General features: G+C 38.2%; 4 protein-coding genes across 31 annotated transcripts; all 4 read left to right on the top strand.

The window, feature by feature from the left end:
* Positions 1-66: 66 nt before the first annotated feature.
* LOC135937482 (uncharacterized) lies at positions 67-2227 on the top strand. The gene is made up of 6 exons (XM_065480634.1): positions 67-388; positions 1005-1197; positions 1256-1347; positions 1411-1560; positions 1616-1844; positions 2049-2227. The coding sequence occupies exons 2-6, from the start codon at positions 1011-1013 to the stop codon at positions 2225-2227; spliced, it is 837 nt and encodes a 278-aa protein (XP_065336706.1). The 5' UTR covers positions 67-388; positions 1005-1010.
* Positions 2228-2267: 40 nt separating this feature from the next.
* Positions 2268-9561, top strand: LOC135936668 (uncharacterized). 14 transcript variants are annotated; one of them, XM_065479561.1, is made up of 16 exons: positions 2268-2419; positions 2472-2629; positions 2893-3061; positions 3126-3290; positions 3567-3713; positions 3765-4082; positions 4491-4655; positions 4764-4985; positions 5041-5492; positions 5542-5621; positions 5669-6784; positions 6840-7168; positions 8165-8421; positions 8697-8954; positions 9012-9255; positions 9313-9561. In XM_065479561.1, exons 1-11 carry the CDS (start codon positions 2318-2320, stop codon positions 5743-5745), a joined length of 2055 nt encoding a protein of 684 aa, XP_065335633.1. In that variant the 5' UTR covers positions 2268-2317; the 3' UTR covers positions 5746-6784; positions 6840-7168; positions 8165-8421; positions 8697-8954; positions 9012-9255; positions 9313-9561. The 14 variants fall into 14 exon arrangements, with proteins under 14 accessions (XP_065335633.1, XP_065335631.1, XP_065335628.1 ...); XM_065479559.1 differs by having other exon boundaries at positions 5669-6775; positions 6821-7168; XM_065479556.1 differs by having other exon boundaries at positions 5669-6520; positions 6560-7168.
* Positions 9562-10835: 1274 nt separating this feature from the next.
* On the top strand, positions 10836-12996 carry LOC135937483 (uncharacterized). The gene is made up of 6 exons (XM_065480635.1): positions 10836-11157; positions 11774-11966; positions 12025-12116; positions 12180-12329; positions 12385-12613; positions 12818-12996. The coding sequence occupies exons 2-6, from the start codon at positions 11780-11782 to the stop codon at positions 12994-12996; spliced, it is 837 nt and encodes a 278-aa protein (XP_065336707.1). The 5' UTR covers positions 10836-11157; positions 11774-11779.
* Positions 12997-13036: 40 nt separating this feature from the next.
* LOC135937015 (uncharacterized) lies at positions 13037-20734 on the top strand. Of its 15 annotated transcripts, none has more exons than XM_065480071.1 (15): positions 13037-13188; positions 13241-13398; positions 13662-13830; positions 13895-14059; positions 14354-14500; positions 14552-14869; positions 15278-15442; positions 15551-15772; positions 15828-16279; positions 16329-16408; positions 16456-17955; positions 18970-19226; positions 19811-20134; positions 20193-20432; positions 20490-20734. In XM_065480071.1, the coding sequence occupies exons 1-11, from the start codon at positions 13087-13089 to the stop codon at positions 16530-16532; spliced, it is 2055 nt and encodes a 684-aa protein (XP_065336143.1). In that variant the 5' UTR covers positions 13037-13086; the 3' UTR covers positions 16533-17955; positions 18970-19226; positions 19811-20134; positions 20193-20432; positions 20490-20734. The 15 variants fall into 15 exon arrangements, with proteins under 15 accessions (XP_065336143.1, XP_065336146.1, XP_065336145.1 ...); XM_065480074.1 differs by having other exon boundaries at positions 16456-17571; positions 17624-19226; XM_065480073.1 differs by having other exon boundaries at positions 16456-17571; positions 17627-19226.
* Positions 20735-21839: the final 1105 nt, after the last annotated feature.

The raw sequence follows: 21839 nt of genomic DNA on the forward strand, positions 1-21839 counted from the left end.
GGGTTCATGCTCTGCTCGCAACTCGCTATGTCGCAATAGCTCTCTGCTTGTCTCTGGCTGGTAGGTGTGTTGGAGGATGAAAAAAGTCGAGAAAGCGGGGAGAGCTGCAGCTTTAGCTGGCGCCGCTGGAGGGAGAAAGGAGAATAGACGAGTGTTACTCGTCGGAAAGTTTCTGAGTTGAGGACGCGACCGACTAGACTAGACCACAGCGAAAAGTTGGCGAAGGACATCACCAGACTGACCAGACATTGCGGTCGTTTTCATCCTCCTAAACTTGGAAGAAGTAGGTGGTTTTATTCTACAGAACGCTTGGATATCGGGCTGGACGCAAAGAATTTGAGGAGTTGAAGCAAAGCGGAATACGCGTACATTCCAGCACCAGCAGTATGTCGCTATTAATTTTTTTACATATTTAAATGTATGTACATTATTATGATAATAATTAATGTACATAATATGTGCGCATAATGTTTTATGATTGCGAGAAAGGTCATTTTTACAATGAACATTTGTTACAATGTGCATATTATGGATATTATTATGCACGTACTTAACTCTCATTTCGTAGCACGTCGTTTATGATACATATACATGCATTGTTATTCCTAATTATCTAGATACATACATTCGTCCATTTTAAATTATACAAAAATTCTTTCTCTTTCGTTTGTCGATTCTTGTCTTATTAGTTTCAAAGTAAGCTTTTAATTTATGGTTCCCAGGGCTTAATATTACATTAATGCGCATGCACTGCTATTCGTTTTTCCATTAGATATATACATTTATATAATATGTACATACCATGGTTCCAAAAGTGTATATGGTGATCGAAGATTTTTTATTAATATATATTATGTAATCTAACAAATAAGTAAGCAGGTATATAATACGTCTGGTATGTGTAATGTTTGTGCATACATACATATTAATTTATTATTTTGGCAGAAAATAAGTCTTCATTTTTTTTTTCTATGTATGAAATGACATCCTACTTTTCTGTACAGAGAGCCATGGATTCAGATGCATCACTTAACATCACAAACTACTCGGTGCCTGATGAAGCTGATGAAAGGGATGAGAGCAAGGGTGAAAGTATCGCAAGTTTTCCCTCCAACGTGGAAGAAAATAACGACACAATAGAATCTGCCACTGATGCTTCGTCCTCATCAGACTCTACAGCAGAGCAAAATGAACAAAGTAATCTTACTTAATGTGAAAATCTTTGTGAATTATTATAAATAAATTTTGTGTACAGCAATTAACTGCATTGATCTCATGGAGCGCAACGACTGCCCAGAACTATTCAAGCTGTTTGTCGAAAATGCCAATGATGACGCAGAGCTGAATGTAGATTTTATTTAAATGCTATTCAATTATGTTAATTTATTTAATTAACTTATGTCTGGATAGATCTCTGCCTCCAATTATGCTGGGTCTTTGAGTTATGAACAGTACATAAGAGAGGTGACCATTTCTGTCTTTTTCGCCATGGGATTTACCAAAATCTCATCTATTCGCTTTGCTAATTTGGAGACTGCTGTCAATATGGTGTCAGATCAGGTAGATTTAACATTGATAGACCTTAGTAAGGCACAAAATTGTTTTTCACAATCAGCTTGAAGATATGCGAGTGGAGAAGATGCCATATCAACTATCTATCGAAAATGATTTGACTGATTCAAGCTCCATAAATGAGACCTATGAGCAACCGTTTCTCAACTTCATTTCAAGCTGCTTCCCTGATGATTCGAATTGCAAGGAACAGGCTAAATTCTTCCTGAAATTCTGCAAGAAACTCTCCAATTGTTTTGCTGCTCAAGCAAGATACACTGGAAATTTGATTGGTAAGTTTGAAAAAAAAATGAATTTGGCCCTCCAAGCGTTATTTTTTTTCCAAATTTTAACTTATCATTAGCATGTTAACGTATCAACAAAATGTCAATTCGAGAAATTACCATGAAACTGCTATTTTGGCGTAACTATTCATATTACTGGGCGAATTTTCTAATTATTGTTGTTCAAGTGAAATTCCGCTTGTTTATTTACAGCGCGAGCCGTTGTAAGGAAAATCTTGGACACTCTTCAAGAACGTACAGATGAAAGTCTGAGATTATCTGGCGGTGGAGAAATCAATGCCGAGACCAGAAAAGAACTGCGTCTCCTGTATGACCAAGTCCCACCATTCATTCAGCACTTGGGCCTTGGTTCTCGGCAAGTAATTCCTTAAAAGCAAATAGCTGAATTTAATGATTTATTTTTCAGTGAGTACTGCGAAATTCCCATCAGAAAGGCCAGTTGTGAGGAGCTGTGTAGCCTGATGGTCAAACACCCTGCAGCTGTGGCCAAAAGAGAGGCGATGGATTATGTTGCACTCAGTCTGACTTCCTTGACAAGGGAAGAGCAAGCGCACGCAATCAAAGTAAACTAAAATTTCACAGTACTGAAAAAAAATTTTAAATATGTTTTGATAGTGCTTCAGTGTTGTGGTGAAACAATTGGGTGACGTTCACAGCAGCCATGTAAAGCGATTCATGAAGGAGAATGGTGACATTTTCAACCTAAATCTTGCAAATCCATGCAGGGAGTTTGGTCCCTCTTACGAGATCTTGGAGACTAGTCGCCGACGGGGGTCAGTCTTTAATTTATTTTATCTCTCGTGTGCTCTCATATTTTTTTGGGAATTCCTGTCGGTGTCCGGCTGTGAGAGTCTTGAGTCCCATTAAACACCCAATTTTGGGTTTTGGGCCGGCTTAACCGGTTTAAAGTCGAGTTTTGCTTCAACGATAGCGGCTGAAAAACATTTAAAATATAACATTGCTAAAGAGCCGCTTTTTTTCTTTGGCTCTCTTAAATAACTGTCAACTTTTGGCCTAATTCTCTATTTTGTTGCAGTTGGCTAAACCAAAAAGCAAATGAGTTGTTTGAATTGGTCATGTACAAGCACTTAAGTCGCTCTACTGACAAAGAGCTGCGCAAGTATGCTGCAGATTTCCATGTCAAGAGGAATGCTGGCAAAAATGTTCTTTTATCACTCTCTCGGCTTCTGTGCCAGAATAATGAGGTCAGATATTTCTTTTACATAAATGCAAAATTGGGCCAACTAAAGTTAAATAATCTTTCAACAGAACCTCGAGGAGATGTGGAAGCCAATCGGAGCATTGATTGGCAAGGTTAACCCAGATGATCTTGATGAAGTCTTTCACGCTTTAACGCATGATGAGGATCTCTCTAATAAACACTGTCTTTACTTGACAGAAGTTCTCAAACACTTTGGAGAGATTGTTCAGAAGGTGAATTGCTTTTGATTTTTGTGGTACCCACTGACATATTATTATATAAATACATTATAGTTCATTATATTTCATAAATTATAACTCTGCATTTTTTCAGTAACTTACTTAACAATCTTGGTTTAAAAGATATGGTGCTTTGTAAAATAAATGAGATTTGTGCTAAGGCAGACTCATGATGTGGCCAGCTTATAATGTAGCATATATATATATATATATATATATATATATATATATTTATTTGACATGGTACTAACTATCAACTATCATTCACAGAAGGAGCTCAGCGAGTTAGAAAACAAGTTCAAAGTGCTGCTGGTCAATAATTTTGATCAGCTGACTCAGCGTTTCAAGGAGAACCTCGAAGAGTTGGAGTCTCTTAAGAATTTGTCTCAGTTCATCCCCAGCAAGAAATACGCCAAGGTTGTGTTCCGACGAAAATTGAAAGTTGTAAGTTACAATATAAATTTCTAGGAGAAGGCCAACCTGGAGGAGTTCATCAAGAATCAGACCAGACAAGAAAGTTCAGATCTGAACAGTATTCCAAAGAAGAAGTTGAAGCGAGTTGATCTTTCAGAGGTAGAGAAGAACCTTGTGCAGTGGAAAAAAAACCTGCCTTCCATTATTTCTCATACTGTGACCGACAAGAAAGCATTGGAGGCCCTGGAACAGGCTAAATTCTGCCTTGAAAATATGGAAGATGGCCCTGAAGGATTGGCTCTGAAGTGCAATGGCATTGTGAAAACTCTGGCCAGATGTGTCACGTCGGAAGACGCTGATGAATTTGAACAGGCAAGACCCAAACCTAATTTTTAATCTTGAGACGTCAAATGGTAGCAATATATGAGCTAAATATTTTTATTTAGGCTACTCTATGCTTTTTCGTTCAGAAAACCTCTCATTAGTGTAATGCACTGAACCTTCCAAACGTGTGATATTTATTTAACTACAATATTTCGACTTGTTTGCATATTCATGCTTAATATTTTGCTTTTGAGAGTAGATGAACCTTTAAAAATCGGTAAAATTAAATTCACCGCACATTATTTTTCATTTTATTATATTGAATTTTCCTAATTATTGATTTATTTCACATGATTTAGGGATTCAATATAAATTCTCACGGCTACAGGATCAATCAAACTCAATTAATTTTCAGGATACTCGGATGCAAAGCTCAATTTTTGTGCTCTTTTGTAGCTCGTCTTGGAAGCTCTCACTGTTGAAAATTTAGCTTGCCACGTGTTGTTGAATGAAGATGAGGAGATGGAACAGCAATCTGATGATGTCCCCTCCATCAAATCATTTACCATTGGTGTTCAACGGCTCCTTCTGACTGGATTGGGCCCTAAAGTGGGCATTACTGTAAGTAAATTTTTTTTAGTGTATAGTAATGTGAACGAAGATAAATCATTCATAAATCATTTGTATTTCATATTTTGAGTAGGATAAGATATTTAAATTACCTTACAGGCGTTGCAGTTTCTCTTTGAAATTCTCCTTCGCAGTCCTGAAGTTGTCGAAGTAGATGAAGACTTGCTGGTAATCAACTTGCAAGAGCTGATTTTGAGGCCCACTGGTGAAGCGAAAATTGCTGTGGGACTGAGAATTAATGCCTTGAAAGTAATTTGCCACATACGCTCCATTAACGTATTCAAGAAGGTGTCCGCAGAGCTGTTCCTCGCAGTTGGAGATGTAATAATGATTTGTGAGCACTATGAAAAATTCTATAACGCCATCATCCATACAGGGCAGTTGCACGTCTATTCAAAAGGTTGTCTGCAGGCCCTTCTTGCAGCTGTTTGCTGAGGCAACCAAAAGCATCGTTAAGGCTACAAAGGCTAAAGACAAGATACGTTATGCAGAAATGCCTTGGCATGTCATGATAGGCTATACAACAGACGCCATCGAAAGAGCTGACAAGTCTGCATTGGATGCGATCATTCTTCGCATACAGGTGCTATATAATTTCCTATTTAATTGTGCATTATTTGCGCATGAATCTTTCTACCAGCGCTCAGTAGAGCATATCGTGAAGGAGTTGGGCAAGAACCGTACTGATAAATTCAAGAAGGTCACTTTCACGATGCTCGAATCGCTGTGGTTGAAAGCGAACTATGGTCAGAAGAATGAAGAAATTCTACTTGCTGCATTTGGAGCTCCGTTGGTTGGTGCCTTAACCCTGAAAGACAGAAAGCAAATGTTGGTATTTTAATTTATTTTTTGGTCAGTCTAGTGAAATCAATTTCAGGCAGAAAAAATTCCCGATCTCACGTTGTGAGAAAATTGGGAGTAAGTACTTTGGAATTTACCACACTGCTCTAACTGAAGGTAATTGTTTTATTTTGTTGCTATTCAATTTAGTCACACTTGATTAGGAACCCAAGATGCGCCTGTCAATGACTCTTCTCACTCTCCTGATGTTCCAATGCGAGACAGCGAAGATGGTGTTTAATAGGAGCATTGATTGGAAGAGCTAAGCTGCGCTTCTGAAGTGGTCAATGATTTCCCCATGAATAGGCCACTACCAAACTTCTGAGGAGTTGATACATTATTGAATTATTTTTTAAAAATCAAATCATAAAGGAAACAACTGTTTCGGCTATCAAAGCCTCGTCAGCAGTACTTTGTCATCTAATAAATATTTAATATTTGAATAAATGTAAAGTTACATACCCCCCTCTAAAGCAAAAAAATCCATTCGAAAGTTGTGATAAATTAAATTTTGAATTCACATTAAAAAGAAGCTAAATTTTCAATTTAAGAGAAGGAAATAATGAAATAAACTATATTGAATCCTTTTGTACTGGACAGCCATTTCCTAAAAAACTGCCATTAAAGCCCGAAACTAATGGTCAAAGTATTTGCAAAAGCGAGCAGCTAATGCAAACACAAAAAACCTTAAATCTCGTCTTTAATCTATGTCTACTTGTGAAATTAATACTATGTATAATACTAACGCATGCAAAATCACACTAGATTCAAGTTAATCCTAAAATATGTACAAATATTTACATGTGGAAGTTCCTCTTCGAGTCTCCACATCAAGCCGGCCACGGGGGACAGCAGTCGCAGGGTTCCATTCGAACTGAGTTGCCAAAATACCTGGACCTTCTTGAATAACAGAGCGGGAAACTGCATGGACAACCAGCCAGGACGCCGTTGTGAATGCTGCGCAGGTGGTCCTCGTCAAGGATGCCTTTAAGCTTGGATTCTACGGCAGAAAACTGGTTAGGGTGAATTGAAACAAATCTAACTTTTTTTAACAGCCGGTGGAAAAATGTTGGTGCCGGTATGCTTGTTCCGGAAGCTTGAAAAACGTGCCATCCCCAGGATAGAGCGGCGTCCAGCAGGTGTAGTTCAGTGAGGTCGGCAGGGAACTTGTCTAAGTTGAGCACTGCCTCCACACTCTGGACGTGGGAGAGCCTCCACGCTGCTGACTCGAAGACGGACACCGGGTCCTCCGCCACCTGCTTGAGAAGCCGGTGAGACAGGTATGGGTACAGGTCCTTTTTACGAGTTTGCTCCAGGAGGTCGTACAAAAAGAAGGCGTCGAGAGCGCTGTCACACAAGAGGTCGTGCTGCACCTCCTGGCACAAGCAATCTGCTTGCCACAGCAGACCGTACCTAAAAATGACAGATTTGAGAGAAGAATCAACTTGAGGCAACTTATTCGAGTGGAGTAGGCTGAGGGCCGCATTCATGGCGTCGACGTCCGGACGACAGAGGGCCTGCAGCTCGAGGAACGAGTCCTGACAGAAGGAAGCGGCCAGTCCTGGGCTGTTGGACTTCAAAGCCTCGCTGTGCACCTTGAAGATGGCGGCTAGCGGTCCGTCAAGAAGCCGAACGAAGATTGTGGCGTTGGGCTTGTCTTTTCGGTATTCAAATTCGACCTCCAAAACCTGTGAACGGTGTCAAGCGGGACGATCATATCGAAAAATAACATTCATTATTTATTAACCACCAAATTAGCATGTAAACAACTCCTACTGGGATATCCGAGATTTAAATTTCGAAGGAAAGCATTCTTGATCACGTGCTTCAAAATTTGTGCAGCAGAAATTATATTTATTTGAAGCATGTTTCGACATTTTGTACCCATACGTTTAGCATAAAAATCGCGATACATAATTTTTACTCTGAACTTTCATTCAAGCTCAACGGAAAATCAGGAAAGAGCTTTTTATTGACGCATAAAAATTTTTTAAGAAAATATTAACTACTGCTCCTGTTTGTGCACGTGTTACGGATCCAAATGCGGCGGCCATGATGGATTAAGGATGTCATTGTGTGGTCAACTTAAACTTCATTTTAACCCCCAAAAGCCTTATAAAATTCAGTTAACACTACTTACAAGTGCTCCGTCGTTCTCTGAGTAGGCAGAATCGTCGTCAGACCAGTATTCCATGATGGAATTTGGATAAAATAGCGATTTTTCGGAAGAGCGATTTAGCGCGTTACTGTATTCTAAGACTTTGCCCCGAAGGGTGACGTCACAGTCGCTTTTTCCTTTGCTCCTTGAGTTCTCCTTGAGTGTTGCTGCGTGACTATTGGCTTATCTGTTAACCTTGAGGTAGGAGTTTGAAAGTGGCGGGAAATTGGTTTATTGCAATTCGTTCATGCCGCGGAAAAAGTCCGATCCCCAACTTGCCACTTTGAAACAAGTTTTGAAATGTATTTCCCAAAGAAAGACATTAGCTTAAAAAATCCTCACGTCAGACACATTATGTTAAAAAAATAAAATAACAAGTTATATTTTAAGAAAATTATTTGATAATTTCAAATCCGTTAAACACTTAAGTTATTATTTCAAATGCACTGGTTTGAATACCTAGAATTGGAATAATAGGGAGTGTTTGAATTATGTTTTACAGTTTACCAACATTGAGAGCTTGACTTTCCTCGGCTTCCCGCCTTACGTTATGCTCCGCTTTATCTACACCTTCGGAGCTAAACTAAACGCATTGAACATCCAACACGATGACCGCATGATTGAACCGTTCCTGAATTTAAATCGGATGTCCACTTCTTGCGCTTTGCTTTGAGAGACTACGATTGTGGCTAGTCGTCAGCGACCCAGAGCCAATCACTTTTTACGCTCGTCTCAGCGTGTGGAATTGGATTTCACGTTGTAAGTATTATTTAAAATAAGGTTGGGCACTTCAGTTGCTTGTCTAGTTTTGCTGTGTGTGACATTCTTTCTATTTGACACACACACCATACATATACTGTATATATCTCGATAGTTGGTAAACTAGAACATAAAAGCCTTTAAAATTTTCTGATTCGTGCTTATATAGTATGGTGTCAGTCGCACGGGAAAAAAGTCGGTTGCGAAACATAAAAATGAGAGCTAATATAATCCAAATAAACACATTTAAAATATTTTATTGAAAAACTGCAAAGCAGGGTAGCCAGAAGTAGTGTTAGAGTGGAGTTTCCAGTGGTGCGCCGGTTGCCTTGCATCAACGAAACCAATCTAATGGAAACGCCAGAGTCCCTCATCACCACTTTCCTCATCAGCCAAACTTATGCCTCCGCCAGATCTTCAGTCAGAAGATGTATCCTTCCGTCACGAGAAATTTCGCCTCCCCCTTGGCCAAACCCAACATGCTTGCAGATCCTGAGGAGGCTGAAGTTGCTTCCATGAAAGATAGACGAGAGGCAAGTATTTGTGTGTTGTGGAATTAAGGCGATGAAAATAATATTAATTTCTTACAGCTGAAGCCTACGCTCTTTTTGAAGGAACATTGAGAGAGGAAGAGGTGAATTTTGAGGCCAAGCTTGCTGCCAAAGAAAATGAGTTCACAATTGTGAAGAAAAGAGTGCCCTCCGCGCGGTATAACAATAAGAAGAAGACTGTTAGCAGGAACCCAACAAGAACCAATACTGGATTCACGCGACCTGCCATCCTTAAAGAACTGAAGAAAGATCAGTATAGGTGCATAAACGCCTGCCCGAAAAGGTACAAACATTATCAAGACATTGCATCAAATATTAATTTAACATTTTTGGTCCACAGCTGGAAAAATACTTTAAGAGTGGTCTATTTATAGTTAGGAATGACTTTCTCGGGACTCTCTCGATGAACATCAACATTGTGTCGAGAAAGAAGATGGTGAATGAAGCAAACGTAAGGAAGGTCATGAGGGCCTGCCATACAGCAGGCGTGGCCAAGAATTTTAACAAGTTTGCCAGGTTAATTTGTACGTGAGTACCTCCGTACCTAGGATTATTTTTTATTTGTCAATAAATTTTGTTACTTTATCAATGTCAGTATTAATATCACTTGAAAAACCCTGAAAAAATAACTTATCAAGCAGTTATTTCACTTAATGAAAGATCGGTAAGATCATTTAATGTCCAACAGAAGTTTTATTATAAAATAAAGGCTTTTCGTTTTTGTTACCTATATATTACTAATAAAAATATTTGCATCCAATTTGAAGAAAAATATTGATGATTCAAATATCATTAACTAACAATAAAATAATAAACTTTTTCCATAAAATTTAATATCGTAAGACAAGCTTGGTCTGTTTTAACACACAATCATAAGCTTTCGGGAGTTTTTCTGATCTGGGGGCATGTCACAGCACCGTTTTTTAGCTCGACCTGGAAACACTACAATGCGTTGCCATTTTTTCACAAGGTAGCTTGCCGTGATCCGCCCCCTGATTGTAGGAGGGTGTTCATCCGTGCGCAAAGGCTTGACTTTTATCGCATATCATTCAGCAGAGCTGTTAAGTGCAATAAAAATACTAATTTATTCCAGTGTTTCACTTGAACGAAAATTAATTCTGCTGTAAAATATTCAAGAAATTAATTTTCATTCCTGTATTTATGAAAGAGTGAATTTCCTGAACAAGAAATAAATAAGAAACAATAAATCAAATAAATTACAATTCAATGCTCCTTCCTGCTTTCTCAAACTTAAAAATTAAATATGTGCCTTATTAAAATTCTGTTTTTTCTTGTATTTTTACTATATATATATATAGTCTTCCATGAACATTTTACTGCACGAAACTTTTAATATGTTTCATTAGTTGGAATTTCCAAACGTTTTTCGGGTTTTCCAAACTTCTATTTTTTTATTTTACATCCAACAGAGATGATTTTTTTGCATCACAAGACACAAAATTATTAATATTCGAAAATAAGTAAAATAAATTATTTTTCAAAATTATAATTATTTTAAAATTTTCAAGTTAAGTTTGTCCAGCATTATTTTTATGTTCCTAAAAAATCCCGATGAAATTTTACTTGTTGCACGATGGAAATAATACTAGAAAAAAGCAGGATGATCTAAATTACAGTCTTGGAATTCGCGCTGCTCTTGCGTGTATGGCTATGCGCTAGAATTCCTAAAAATAGAAGACATCAGAACATAGCTCAAGCTTGACCGCGCGCGATCACAGTCAAGAGGTGTTGCTGCATGATACCAATATGCAATCAGGGGAAGCGCGGGAAAAAGTTGGGTTCATGCTCTGCTCGCAACTCGCTATGTCGCAATAGCTCTCTGCTTGTCTCTGGCTGGTAGGTGTGTTGGAGGATGAAAAAAGTCGAGAAAGCGGGGAGAGCTGCAGCTTTAGCTGGCGCCGCTGGAGGGAGAAAGGAGAATAGACGAGTGTTACTCGTCGGAAAGTTTCTGAGTTGAGGACGCGACCGACTAGACTAGACCACAGCGAAAAGTTGGCGAAGGACATCACCAGACTGACCAGACATTGCGGTCGTTTTCATCCTCCTAAACTTGGAAGAAGTAGGTGGTTTTATTCTACAGAACGCTTGGATATCGGGCTGGACGCAAAGAATTTGAGGAGTTGAAGCAAAGCGGAATACGCGTACATTCCAGCACCAGCAGTATGTCGCTATTAATTTTTTTACATATTTAAATGTATGTACATTATTATGATAATAATTAATGTACATAATATGTGCGCATAATGTTTTATGATTGCGAGAAAGGTCATTTTTACAATGAACATTTGTTACAATGTGCATATTATGGATATTATTATGCACGTACTTAACTCTCATTTCGTAGCACGTCGTTTATGATACATATACATGCATTGTTATTCCTAATTATCTAGATACATACATTCGTCCATTTTAAATTATACAAAAATTCTTTCTCTTTCGTTTGTCGATTCTTGTCTTATTAGTTTCAAAGTAAGCTTTTAATTTATGGTTCCCAGGGCTTAATATTACATTAATGCGCATGCACTGCTATTCGTTTTTCCATTAGATATATACATTTATATAATATGTACATACCATGGTTCCAAAAGTGTATATGGTGATCGAAGATTTTTTATTAATATATATTATGTAATCTAACAAATAAGTAAGCAGGTATATAATACGTCTGGTATGTGTAATGTTTGTGCATACATACATATTAATTTATTATTTTGGCAGAAAATAAGTCTTCATTTTTTTTTTCTATGTATGAAATGACATCCTACTTTTCTGTACAGAGAGCCATGGATTCAGATGCATCACTTAACATCACAAACTACTCGGTGCCTGATGAAGCTGATGAAAGGGATGAGAGCAAGGGTGAAAGTATCGCAAGTTTTCCCTCCAACGTGGAAGAAAATAACGACACAATAGAATCTGCCACTGATGCTTCGTCCTCATCAGACTCTACAGCAGAGCAAAATGAACAAAGTAATCTTACTTAATGTGAAAATCTTTGTGAATTATTATAAATAAATTTTGTGTACAGCAATTAACTGCATTGATCTCATGGAGCGCAACGACTGCCCAGAACTATTCAAGCTGTTTGTCGAAAATGCCAATGATGACGCAGAGCTGAATGTAGATTTTATTTAAATGCTATTCAATTATGTTAATTTATTTAATTAACTTATGTCTGGATAGATCTCTGCCTCCAATTATGCTGGGTCTTTGAGTTATGAACAGTACATAAGAGAGGTGACCATTTCTGTCTTTTTCGCCATGGGATTTACCAAAATCTCATCTATTCGCTTTGCTAATTTGGAGACTGCTGTCAATATGGTGTCAGATCAGGTAGATTTAACATTGATAGACCTTAGTAAGGCACAAAATTGTTTTTCACAATCAGCTTGAAGATATGCGAGTGGAGAAGATGCCATATCAACTATCTATCGAAAATGATTTGACTGATTCAAGCTCCATAAATGAGACCTATGAGCAACCGTTTCTCAACTTCATTTCAAGCTGCTTCCCTGATGATTCGAATTGCAAGGAACAGGCTAAATTCTTCCTGAAATTCTGCAAGAAACTCTCCAATTGTTTTGCTGCTCAAGCAAGATACACTGGAAATTTGATTGGTAAGTTTGAAAAAAAAATGAATTTGGCCCTCCAAGCGTTATTTTTTTTCCAAATTTTAACTTATCATTAGCATGTTAACGTATCAACAAAATGTCAATTCGAGAAATTACCATGAAACTGCTATTTTGGCGTAACTATTCATATTACTGGGCGAATTTTCTAATTATTGTTGTTCAAGTGAAATTCCGCTTGTTTATTTACAGCGCGAGCCGTTGTAAGGAAAATCTTGGACACTCTTCAAGAACGTACAGATGAAAGTCTGAGATTATCTGGCGGTGGAGAAATCAATGCCGAGACCAGAAAAGAACTGCGTCTCCTGTATGACCAAGTCCCACCATTCATTCAGCACTTGGGCCTTGGTTCTCGGCAAGTAATTCCTTAAAAGCAAATAGCTGAATTTAATGATTTATTTTTCAGTGAGTACTGCGAAATTCCCATCAGAAAGGCCAGTTGTGAGGAGCTGTGTAGCCTGATGGTCAAACACCCTGCAGCTGTGGCCAAAAGAGAGGCGATGGATTATGTTGCACTCAGTCTGACTTCCTTGACAAGGGAAGAGCAAGCGCACGCAATCAAAGTAAACTAAAATTTCACAGTACTGAAAAAAAATTTAAAATATGTTTTGATAGTGCTTCAGTGTTGTGGTGAAACAATTGGGTGACGTTCACAGCAGCCATGTAAAGCGATTCATGAAGGAGAATGGTGACATTTTCAACCTAAATCTTGCAAATCCATGCAGGGAGTTTGGTCCCTCTTACGAGATCTTGGAGACTAGTCGCCGACGGGGGTCAGTCTTTAATTTATTTTATCTCTCGTGTGCTCTCATATTTTTTTGGGAATTCCTGTCGGTGTCCGGCTGTGAGAGTCTTGAGTCCCATTAAACACCCAATTTTGGGTTTTGGGCCGGCTTAACCGGTTTAAAGTCGAGTTTTGCTTCAACGATAGCGGCTGAAAAACATTTAAAATATAACATTGCTAAAGAGCCGCTTTTTTTCTTTGGCTCTCTTAAATAACTGTCAACTTTTGGCCTAATTCTCTATTTTGTTGCAGTTGGCTAAACCAAAAAGCAAATGAGTTGTTTGAATTGGTCATGTACAAGCACTTAAGTCGCTCTACTGACAAAGAGCTGCGCAAGTATGCTGCAGATTTCCATGTCAAGAGGAATGCTGGCAAAAATGTTCTTTTATCACTCTCTCGGCTTCTGTGCCAGAATAATGAGGTCAGATATTTCTTTTACATAAATGCAAAATTGGGCCAACTAAAGTTAAATAATCTTTCAACAGAACCTCGAGGAGATGTGGAAGCCAATCGGAGCATTGATTGGCAAGGTTAACCCAGATGATCTTGATGAAGTCTTTCACGCTTTAACGCATGATGAGGATCTCTCTAATAAACACTGTCTTTACTTGACAGAAGTTCTCAAACACTTTGGAGAGATTGTTCAGAAGGTGAATTGCTTTTGATTTTTGTGGTACCCACTGACATATTATTATATAAATACATTATAGTTCATTATATTTCATAAATTATAACTCTGCATTTTTTCAGTAACTTACTTAACAATCTTGGTTTAAAAGATATGGTGCTTTGTAAAATAAATGAGATTTGTGCTAAGGCAGACTCATGATGTGGCCAGCTTATAATGTAGCATATATATATATATATATATATATATATATATATATATATATATATATATTTATTTATTTGACATGGTACTAACTATCAACTATCATTCACAGAAGGAGCTCAGCGAGTTAGAAAACAAGTTCAAAGTGCTGCTGGTCAATAATTTTGATCAGCTGACTCAGCGTTTCAAGGAGAACCTCGAAGAGTTGGAGTCTCTTAAGAATTTGTCTCAGTTCATCCCCAGCAAGAAATACGCCAAGGTTGTGTTCCGACGAAAATTGAAAGTTGTAAGTTACAATATAAATTTCTAGGAGAAGGCCAACCTGGAGGAGTTCATCAAGAATCAGACCAGACAAGAAAGTTCAGATCTGAACAGTATTCCAAAGAAGAAGTTGAAGCGAGTTGATCTTTCAGAGGTAGAGAAGAACCTTGTGCAGTGGAAAAAAAACCTGCCTTCCATTATTTCTCATACTGTGACCGACAAGAAAGCATTGGAGGCCCTGGAACAGGCTAAATTCTGCCTTGAAAATATGGAAGATGGCCCTGAAGGATTGGCTCTGAAGTGCAATGGCATTGTGAAAACTCTGGCCAGATGTGTCACGTCGGAAGACGCTGATGAATTTGAACAGGCAAGACCCAAACCTAATTTTTAATCTTGAGACGTCAAATGGTAGCAATATATGAGCTAAATATTTTTATTTAGGCTACTCTATGCTTTTTCGTTCAGAAAACCTCTCATTAGTGTAATGCACTGAACCTTCCAAACGTGTGATATTTATTTAACTACAATATTTCGACTTGTTTGCATATTCATGCTTAATATTTTGCTTTTGAGAGTAGATGAACCTTTAAAAATCGGTAAAATTAAATTCACCGCACATTATTTTTCATTTTATTATATTGAATTTTCCTAATTATTGATTTATTTCACATGATTTAGGGATTCAATATAAATTCTCACGGCTACAGGATCAATCAAACTCAATTAATTTTCAGGATACTCGGATGCAAAGCTCAATTTTTGTGCTCTTTTGTAGCTCGTCTTGGAAGCTCTCACTGTTGAAAATTTAGCTTGCCACGTGTTGTTGAATGAAGATGAGGAGATGGAACAGCAATCTGATGATGTCCCCTCCATCAAATCATTTACCATTGGTGTTCAACGGCTCCTTCTGACTGGATTGGGCCCTAAAGTGGGCATTACTGTAAGTAAATTTTTTTTAGTGTATAGTAATGTGAACGAAGATAAATCATTCATAAATCATTTGTATTTCATATTTTGAGTAGGATAAGATATTTAAATTACCTTACAGGCGTTGCAGTTTCTCTTTGAAATTCTCCTTCGCAGTCCTGAAGTTGTCGAAGTAGATGAAGACTTGCTGGTAATCAACTTGCAAGAGCTGATTTTGAGGCCCACTGGTGAAGCGAAAATTGCTGTGGGACTGAGAATTAATGCCTTGAAAGTAATTTGCCACATACGCTCCATTAACGTATTCAAGAAGGTGTCCGCAGAGCTGTTCCTCGCAGTTGGAGATGTAATAATGATTTGTGAGCACTATGAAAAATTCTATAACGCCATCATCCATACAGGGCAGTTGCACGTCTATTCAAAAGGTTGTCTGCAGGCCCTTCTTGCAGCTGTTTGCTGAGGCAACCAAAAGCATCGTTAAGGCTACAAAGGCTAAAGACAAGATACGTTATGCAGAAATGCCTTGGCATGTCATGATAGGCTATACAACAGACGCCATCGAAAGAGCTGACAAGTCTGCATTGGATGCGATCATTCTTCGCATACAGGTGCTATATAATTTCCTATTTAATTGTGCATTATTTGCGCATGAATCTTTCTACCAGCGCTCAGTAGAGCATATCGTGAAGGAGTTGGGCAAGAACCGTACTGATAAATTCAAGAAGGTCACTTTCACGATGCTCGAATCGCTGTGGTTGAAAGCGAACTATGGTCAGAAGAATGAAGAAATTCTACTTGCTGCATTTGGAGCTCCGTTGGTTGGTGCCTTAACCCTGAAAGACAGAAAGCAAATGTTGGTATTTTAATTTATTTTTTGGTCAGTCTAGTGAAATCAATTTCAGGCAGAAAAAATTCCCGATCTCACGTTGTGAGAAAATTGGGAGTAAGTACTTTGGAATTTACCACACTGCTCTAACTGAAGGTAATTGTTTTATTTTGTTGCTATTCAATTTAGTCACACTTGATTAGGAACCCAAGATGCGCCTGTCAATGACTCTTCTCACTCTCCTGATGTTCCAATGCGAGACAGCGAAGATGGTGTTTAATAGGAGCATTGATTGGAAGAGCTAAGCTGCGCTTCTGAAGTGGTCAATGATTTCCCCATGAATAGGCCACTACCAAACTTCTGAGGAGTTGATACATTATTGAATTATTTTTTAAAAATCAAATCATAAAGGAAACAACTGTTTCGGCTATCAAAGCCTCGTCAGCAGTACTTTGTCATCTAATAAATATTTAATATTTGAATAAATGTAAAGTTACATACCCCCCTCTAAAGCAAAAAAATCCATTCGAAAGTTGTGATAAATTAAATTTTGAATTCACATTAAAAACAAGCTAAATTTTCAATTTAAGAGAAGGAAATAATGAAATAAACTATATTGAATCCTTTTGTACTGGACAGCCATTTCCTTAAAAACTGCCATTAAAGCCCGAAACTAATGGTCGAAGTATTTGCAAAAGCGAGCAGCTAATGCAAACACAAAAAACCTTAAATCTCGTCTTTAATCTATGTCTACTTGTGAAATTAATACTATGTATAATACTAACGCATGCAAAATCACACTAGATTCAAGTTAATCCTAAAATATGTACAAATATTTACATGTGGAAGTTCCTCTTCGAGTCTCCACATCAAGCCGGCCACGGGGGACAGCAGTCGCAGGGTTCCATTCGAACTGAGTTGCCAAAATACCTGGACCTTCTTGAATAACAGAGCGGGAAACTGCATGGACAACCAGCCAGGACGCCGTTGTGAATGCTGCGCAGGTGGTCCTCGTCAAGGATGCCTTTAAGCTTGGATTCTACGGCAGAAAACTGGTTAGGGTGAATTGAAACAAATCTAACTTTTTTTAACAGCCGGTGGAAAAATGTTGGTGCCGGTATGCTTGTTCCGGAAGCTTGCAAAACGTGCCATCCCCAGGATAGAGCGGCGTCCAGCAGGTGTAGTTCAGTGAGGTCGGCAGGGAACTTGTCTAAGTTGAGCACTGCCTCCACACTCTGGACGTGGGAGAGCCTCCACGCTGCTGACTCGAAGACGGACACTGGGTCCTCCGCCACCTGCTTGAGAAGCCGGTGAGACAGGTATGGGTACAGGTCCTTTTTGCGAGTTTGCTCCAGGAGGTCGTACAAAAAGAAGGCGTCGAGAGCGCTGTCACACAAGACGTCCTGCTGCACCTCCTGGCACAAGCAATCTGCTTGCCACAGCAGACCGTACCTAAAAATGACAGATTTGAGAGAAGAATCAACTTGAGGCAACTTATTCGAGTGGAGTAGGCTGAGGGCCGCATTCATGGCGTCGACGTCCGGACGACAGAGGGCCTGCAGCTCGAGGAACGAGTCCTGACAGAAGGAAGCGGCCAGTCCTGGGCTGCTGGACTTCAAAGCCTCGCTGTGCACCTTGAAGATGGCGGCTAGCGGTCCGTCAACAAGCCGAACGAAGATTGTGGCGTTGGGCTTGTCTTCTCGGTATTCAAATTCGACCTCCAAAACCTGTGAACGGTGTCAAGCGGGACGATCATATCGAAATAACATTCATTATTTATTAACCACCAAATTAGCATGTAAACAACTCCTACTCGGATATCCGAGATTTAAATTTCGAAGGAAAGCATTCTTGATCACGTGCTTCAAAATTTGTGCAGCAGAAATTATATTTATTTGAAGCATGTTTCGCCTTTTTGTACCCATATGAGAAGCATAAAAATCGCGATGCATAATTTTTACTCTGAACTTTCATTCAAGCTCAAAGGAAAATCAGGAAAGAGCTTTTTATTGACGCTTAAAAAATTTTTAAGAAAATATTAACTACTGCTCCTGTTTGTGCACGTGTTACGGATCCAAAGGCGGCGGCCATGATTGTTTAAGAGTGTCATTGTGTGGTCAACTTAAACTTCATTTTAACCCCCAAAAGCCTTATAAAATTCAGTTAACACTACTTACAAGTGCTCCGTCGTTCTCTGAGTAGGCAGAATCGTCGTCAGACCAGTATTCCATGATGGAATTTGGATAAAATAGCGATTTTTCGGAAGAGCGATTTAGCGCGTTACTGTATTCTAAGACTTTGCCCCGAAGGGTGACGTCACAGTCGCTTTTTCCTTTGCTCCTTGAGTTCTCCTTGAGTGTTGCTGCGTGACTATTGGCTTATCTGTTAACCTTGAGGTAGGAGTTTGAAAGTGGCGGGAAATTGGTTTATTGCAATTCGTTCATGCCGCGGAAAAAGTCCGATCCCCAACTTGCCACTTTGAAACAAGTTTTGAAATGGATTTCCCAAAGAAAGACATTCGCTTAAAAAATCCTCACGTCAGACACATTATAAGGAAAATTTATTTATTATGTTAGAAAAATGAAATAACAAGTTATATTTTTAGAAAATTATTTGATAATTTGAAATCCGTTAAACACTTAAGTTATTATTTCAAATGCACTGGTTTGAATACCTAGAATTGGAATAATAGGGAGTGTTTGAATTATGTTTTACAGTTTACCAACATTGAGAGCTTGACTTTCCTCGGCTTCCCGCCTTACGTTATGTTCTGCTTTATCTACACCTTCGGAGCTAAACTAAACGCATTGAACATCCAACACGATGACCGCATGATTGAACCGTTCCTGAATTTAAATCGGATGTCCACTGCTTGCGCTTTGCTTTGAGAGACTACGATTGTGGCTAGTCGTCAGCGACCCAGAGCCAATCACTTTTTACGCTCGTCTCAGCGTGTGGAATTGAATTTTACGTTGTAAGTATTATTTAAAATAAGGTTATGGGAATTCCAGTCGCTCGTCTAGTTTTGCTGTGTGTGACATTCTTTCTATTTGACACACACACCATATATATTCTGTACATATCTGATAGTTTGTAAACTAGATCATAAGCCTTTAAATTGTCTGATTCGTGCTTATTTAGTGTATGGTGTCAGTCGCACGGGAAAAAAGTCGGTTGCGAAACATAAAAATGAGCTAATAATCCAAATAAACACATTTAAAATATTTTATTGGAAAACTGCTATTGTAGATATATCAAAATGCAAACTTTTTGATTTAAAATCATCTTGTTTGCATCGACTATATATAGAATAGACCAAATATGCATGTTTTTGGGATTGTCGCGTTTAAAAGGTGTCTTGCATTGCGTGCGATCCCAAAATGTTTCTAGTTTACAAACTCTAGAATTCCATACAACATGCAAAATGGCCTAAATAGTGATTCGGTACCAGATTTTTAATTAAATCTGGTACCGAATCACTAATATTAATAACGTATCAACCAGCTGGTTTGTGGATGAACAGATCCTAGACATATTTGACAGTATTTTTTACTTCAGCAGTGGCAGAGGGCTGATGAAATCAATGGCGATTCATCTGAAGAAGAAAGTGTTGAGGCAAAGCAGGGTAGCCAGAAGTAGAGTTAGAGTGGAGGTTCCAGCAGTGGTGCGCCGGTTGCCTTGCATCAACGAAACCAATCTAATGGAAACGCCAGAGTCCCTCATCACCACTTTCCTCATCAGCCAAACTTATGCCTCCGCCAGATCTTCAGTCAGAAGGTCGATCCTTCCGTCACGAGAAATTTCGCCTCCCCCTTGGCCAAACCCAACATGTTTGGAGAACCTGCTGAGCAGTCTGAAGTTGCTTCCATGAAAGATAGAGAGGCAAGTATTTGTGTGTTGTGCGAATTAAGGCGATGAAAATAATATTAGTTTTTTACAGCTGAAGCCTACGCTCTTTTTGAAGGAACATCGAGAGAGGAAGAGGTGAATTTTGAGGTCAAGCTTGCAGCCAAAGAAAATAAGTTCACAATTGTGAAGAAAAGAGTGCCCTCCGGTATAACAATAAGAAGAAGACTGTTAGCAGGAACCCAACAAGAACCAATACTGGATTCACGCGACCTGCCATCCTTAAAGAACTGAAGAAAGATCAGTATAGGTGCATAAACGCCTGCTTGAAAAGGTACAAACATTATCAAGACATTGCATCAAATATTAATTTAACATTTTTGGTCCACAGCTGGAAAAATGCTTTAAGAGTGGTCTTTTTAGAGTTAGGAATGACTTTCTCGGGACTCTCTCGATGAACATCAACATTGTGTCGAGAAAGAAGAAGGTGAATGAAGCAAACGTAAGGAAGGTCATGAGGGCCTGCCATACAGCAGGCGTGGCCAAGAATTTTAACAAGTTTGCCAGGTTAATTTGTACGTGAGTACCTCCGTACCTAGGATTATTTTTTATTTGTCAATAAATTTTGTTACTTTATCAATGTCATTATTAATATCACTTAAAAAACCCTGAAAAAAAAAACTTATCAAGCAGTTATTTCACTTAATGAAAGATCGGTAAGATCATTTAATGTCCAACAGAAGTTTTATTATAAAATAAAGGCTTTTCGTTTTTGTTACCTATACATATTACTAATAAAAAATTAAAAACATTTGCATCCAATTTGAAGAAAAATATTGATGATTCAAATATCATTAACTAACAATAAAATAATAAACTTTTTCCATAAAATTTAATATTGTAAGACAAGCTTGGTCTGTTTTAACACACAATCAGAATCTTTCGGGAGTTTTTCTGATCTGGGGGCATGTCACAGCACCGTTTTGTAGCTCGACCTGGAAACACTACAATGCGTTGCCATTTTTTCACAAGGTAGCTTGCCGTGATCCGCCCCCTGATTGTAGGAGGGTGTGCATCCGTGCGCAAAGGCTTGACTTTTATCGCATCATTCAGCAGAGCTGTGAAGTGCAATAAAAATACTAATTTATATACTCGATCTTCCAGTGTTTCACTATAAACGAAAATTAATTCTGCTGTAAAATATTCAAGAAATTAATTTTCATTCCTGTATTTATGAAAGAGTGAATTTCCTGAACAAGAAATAAATAAGAAACAATAAATCAAATAAATTACAATTCAATGCTCCTTCCTGCTTTCTCAAACTTAAAAATTAAATATGTGCCTTATTAAAATTCTGTTTTTTCTTGTATTTTTACTATATATATAGTCTTCCATGAACATTTTACTGCACGAAACTTTTAATATGTTTCATTAGTTGGAATTTCCAAACGTTTTTCGGGTTTTCCAAACTTCTATTTTTTTTTACATCCAACACAGATGATTTTTTTGCATCACAAGACACAAAATTATTAATATTCAAAAATAAGTAAAATAAATTATTTTTCAAAATTATAATTTTTTTAAAATTTTCAAGTTAAGTTTGTCCAGCATTATTTTTATTTTCCTAAAAAATCCCGATGAAATTTTACTTGTTGCACGATGGAAATAATACTAGAAAAAAGCAGGATGATCTAAATTACTGTCTTGGAATTCGCGCTGCTCTTGCGTGTGTGGCTATGTG

The sequence above is a fragment of the Cloeon dipterum genome, chromosome 2 (genome assembly GCF_949628265.1).
Source record: "Cloeon dipterum chromosome 2, ieCloDipt1.1, whole genome shotgun sequence".
NCBI lineage: Eukaryota > Metazoa > Arthropoda > Insecta > Ephemeroptera > Baetidae > Cloeon > Cloeon dipterum.

Bases quoted from the DNA above. Each gene is read 5' to 3' on its own strand.
- LOC135937015 (XM_065480078.1), top strand. From the start codon at position 13,087: ATGGTCAAACACCCTGCAGCTGTGGCCAAAAGAGAGGCGATGGATTAT. The intron at 13,189-13,240 runs GTAAACTAAAAT...ATGTTTTGATAG, and splicing joins AGCAAGCGCACGCAATCAAA to TGCTTCAGTGTTGTGGTGAA. The intron at 15,443-15,550 runs GTAAGTAAATTT...ATTACCTTACAG, and splicing joins GCCCTAAAGTGGGCATTACT to GCGTTGCAGTTTCTCTTTGA.
- LOC135937483 (XM_065480635.1), top strand. From the start codon at position 11,780: ATGGATTCAGATGCATCACTTAACATCACAAACTACTCGGTGCCTGAT. The intron at 12,117-12,179 runs GTAGATTTTATT...ATGTCTGGATAG, and splicing joins ATGATGACGCAGAGCTGAAT to ATCTCTGCCTCCAATTATGC. The intron at 12,330-12,384 runs GTAGATTTAACA...TTTCACAATCAG, and splicing joins TCAATATGGTGTCAGATCAG to CTTGAAGATATGCGAGTGGA.
- LOC135937482 (XM_065480634.1), top strand. From the start codon at position 1,011: ATGGATTCAGATGCATCACTTAACATCACAAACTACTCGGTGCCTGAT. The intron at 1,348-1,410 runs GTAGATTTTATT...ATGTCTGGATAG, and splicing joins ATGATGACGCAGAGCTGAAT to ATCTCTGCCTCCAATTATGC. The intron at 1,561-1,615 runs GTAGATTTAACA...TTTCACAATCAG, and splicing joins TCAATATGGTGTCAGATCAG to CTTGAAGATATGCGAGTGGA.
- LOC135936668 (XM_065479552.1), top strand. From the start codon at position 2,318: ATGGTCAAACACCCTGCAGCTGTGGCCAAAAGAGAGGCGATGGATTAT. The intron at 3,062-3,125 runs GTCAGATATTTC...ATCTTTCAACAG, and splicing joins TTCTGTGCCAGAATAATGAG to AACCTCGAGGAGATGTGGAA. The intron at 4,986-5,040 runs GTAATAATGATT...TCATCCATACAG, and splicing joins TGTTCCTCGCAGTTGGAGAT to GGCAGTTGCACGTCTATTCA.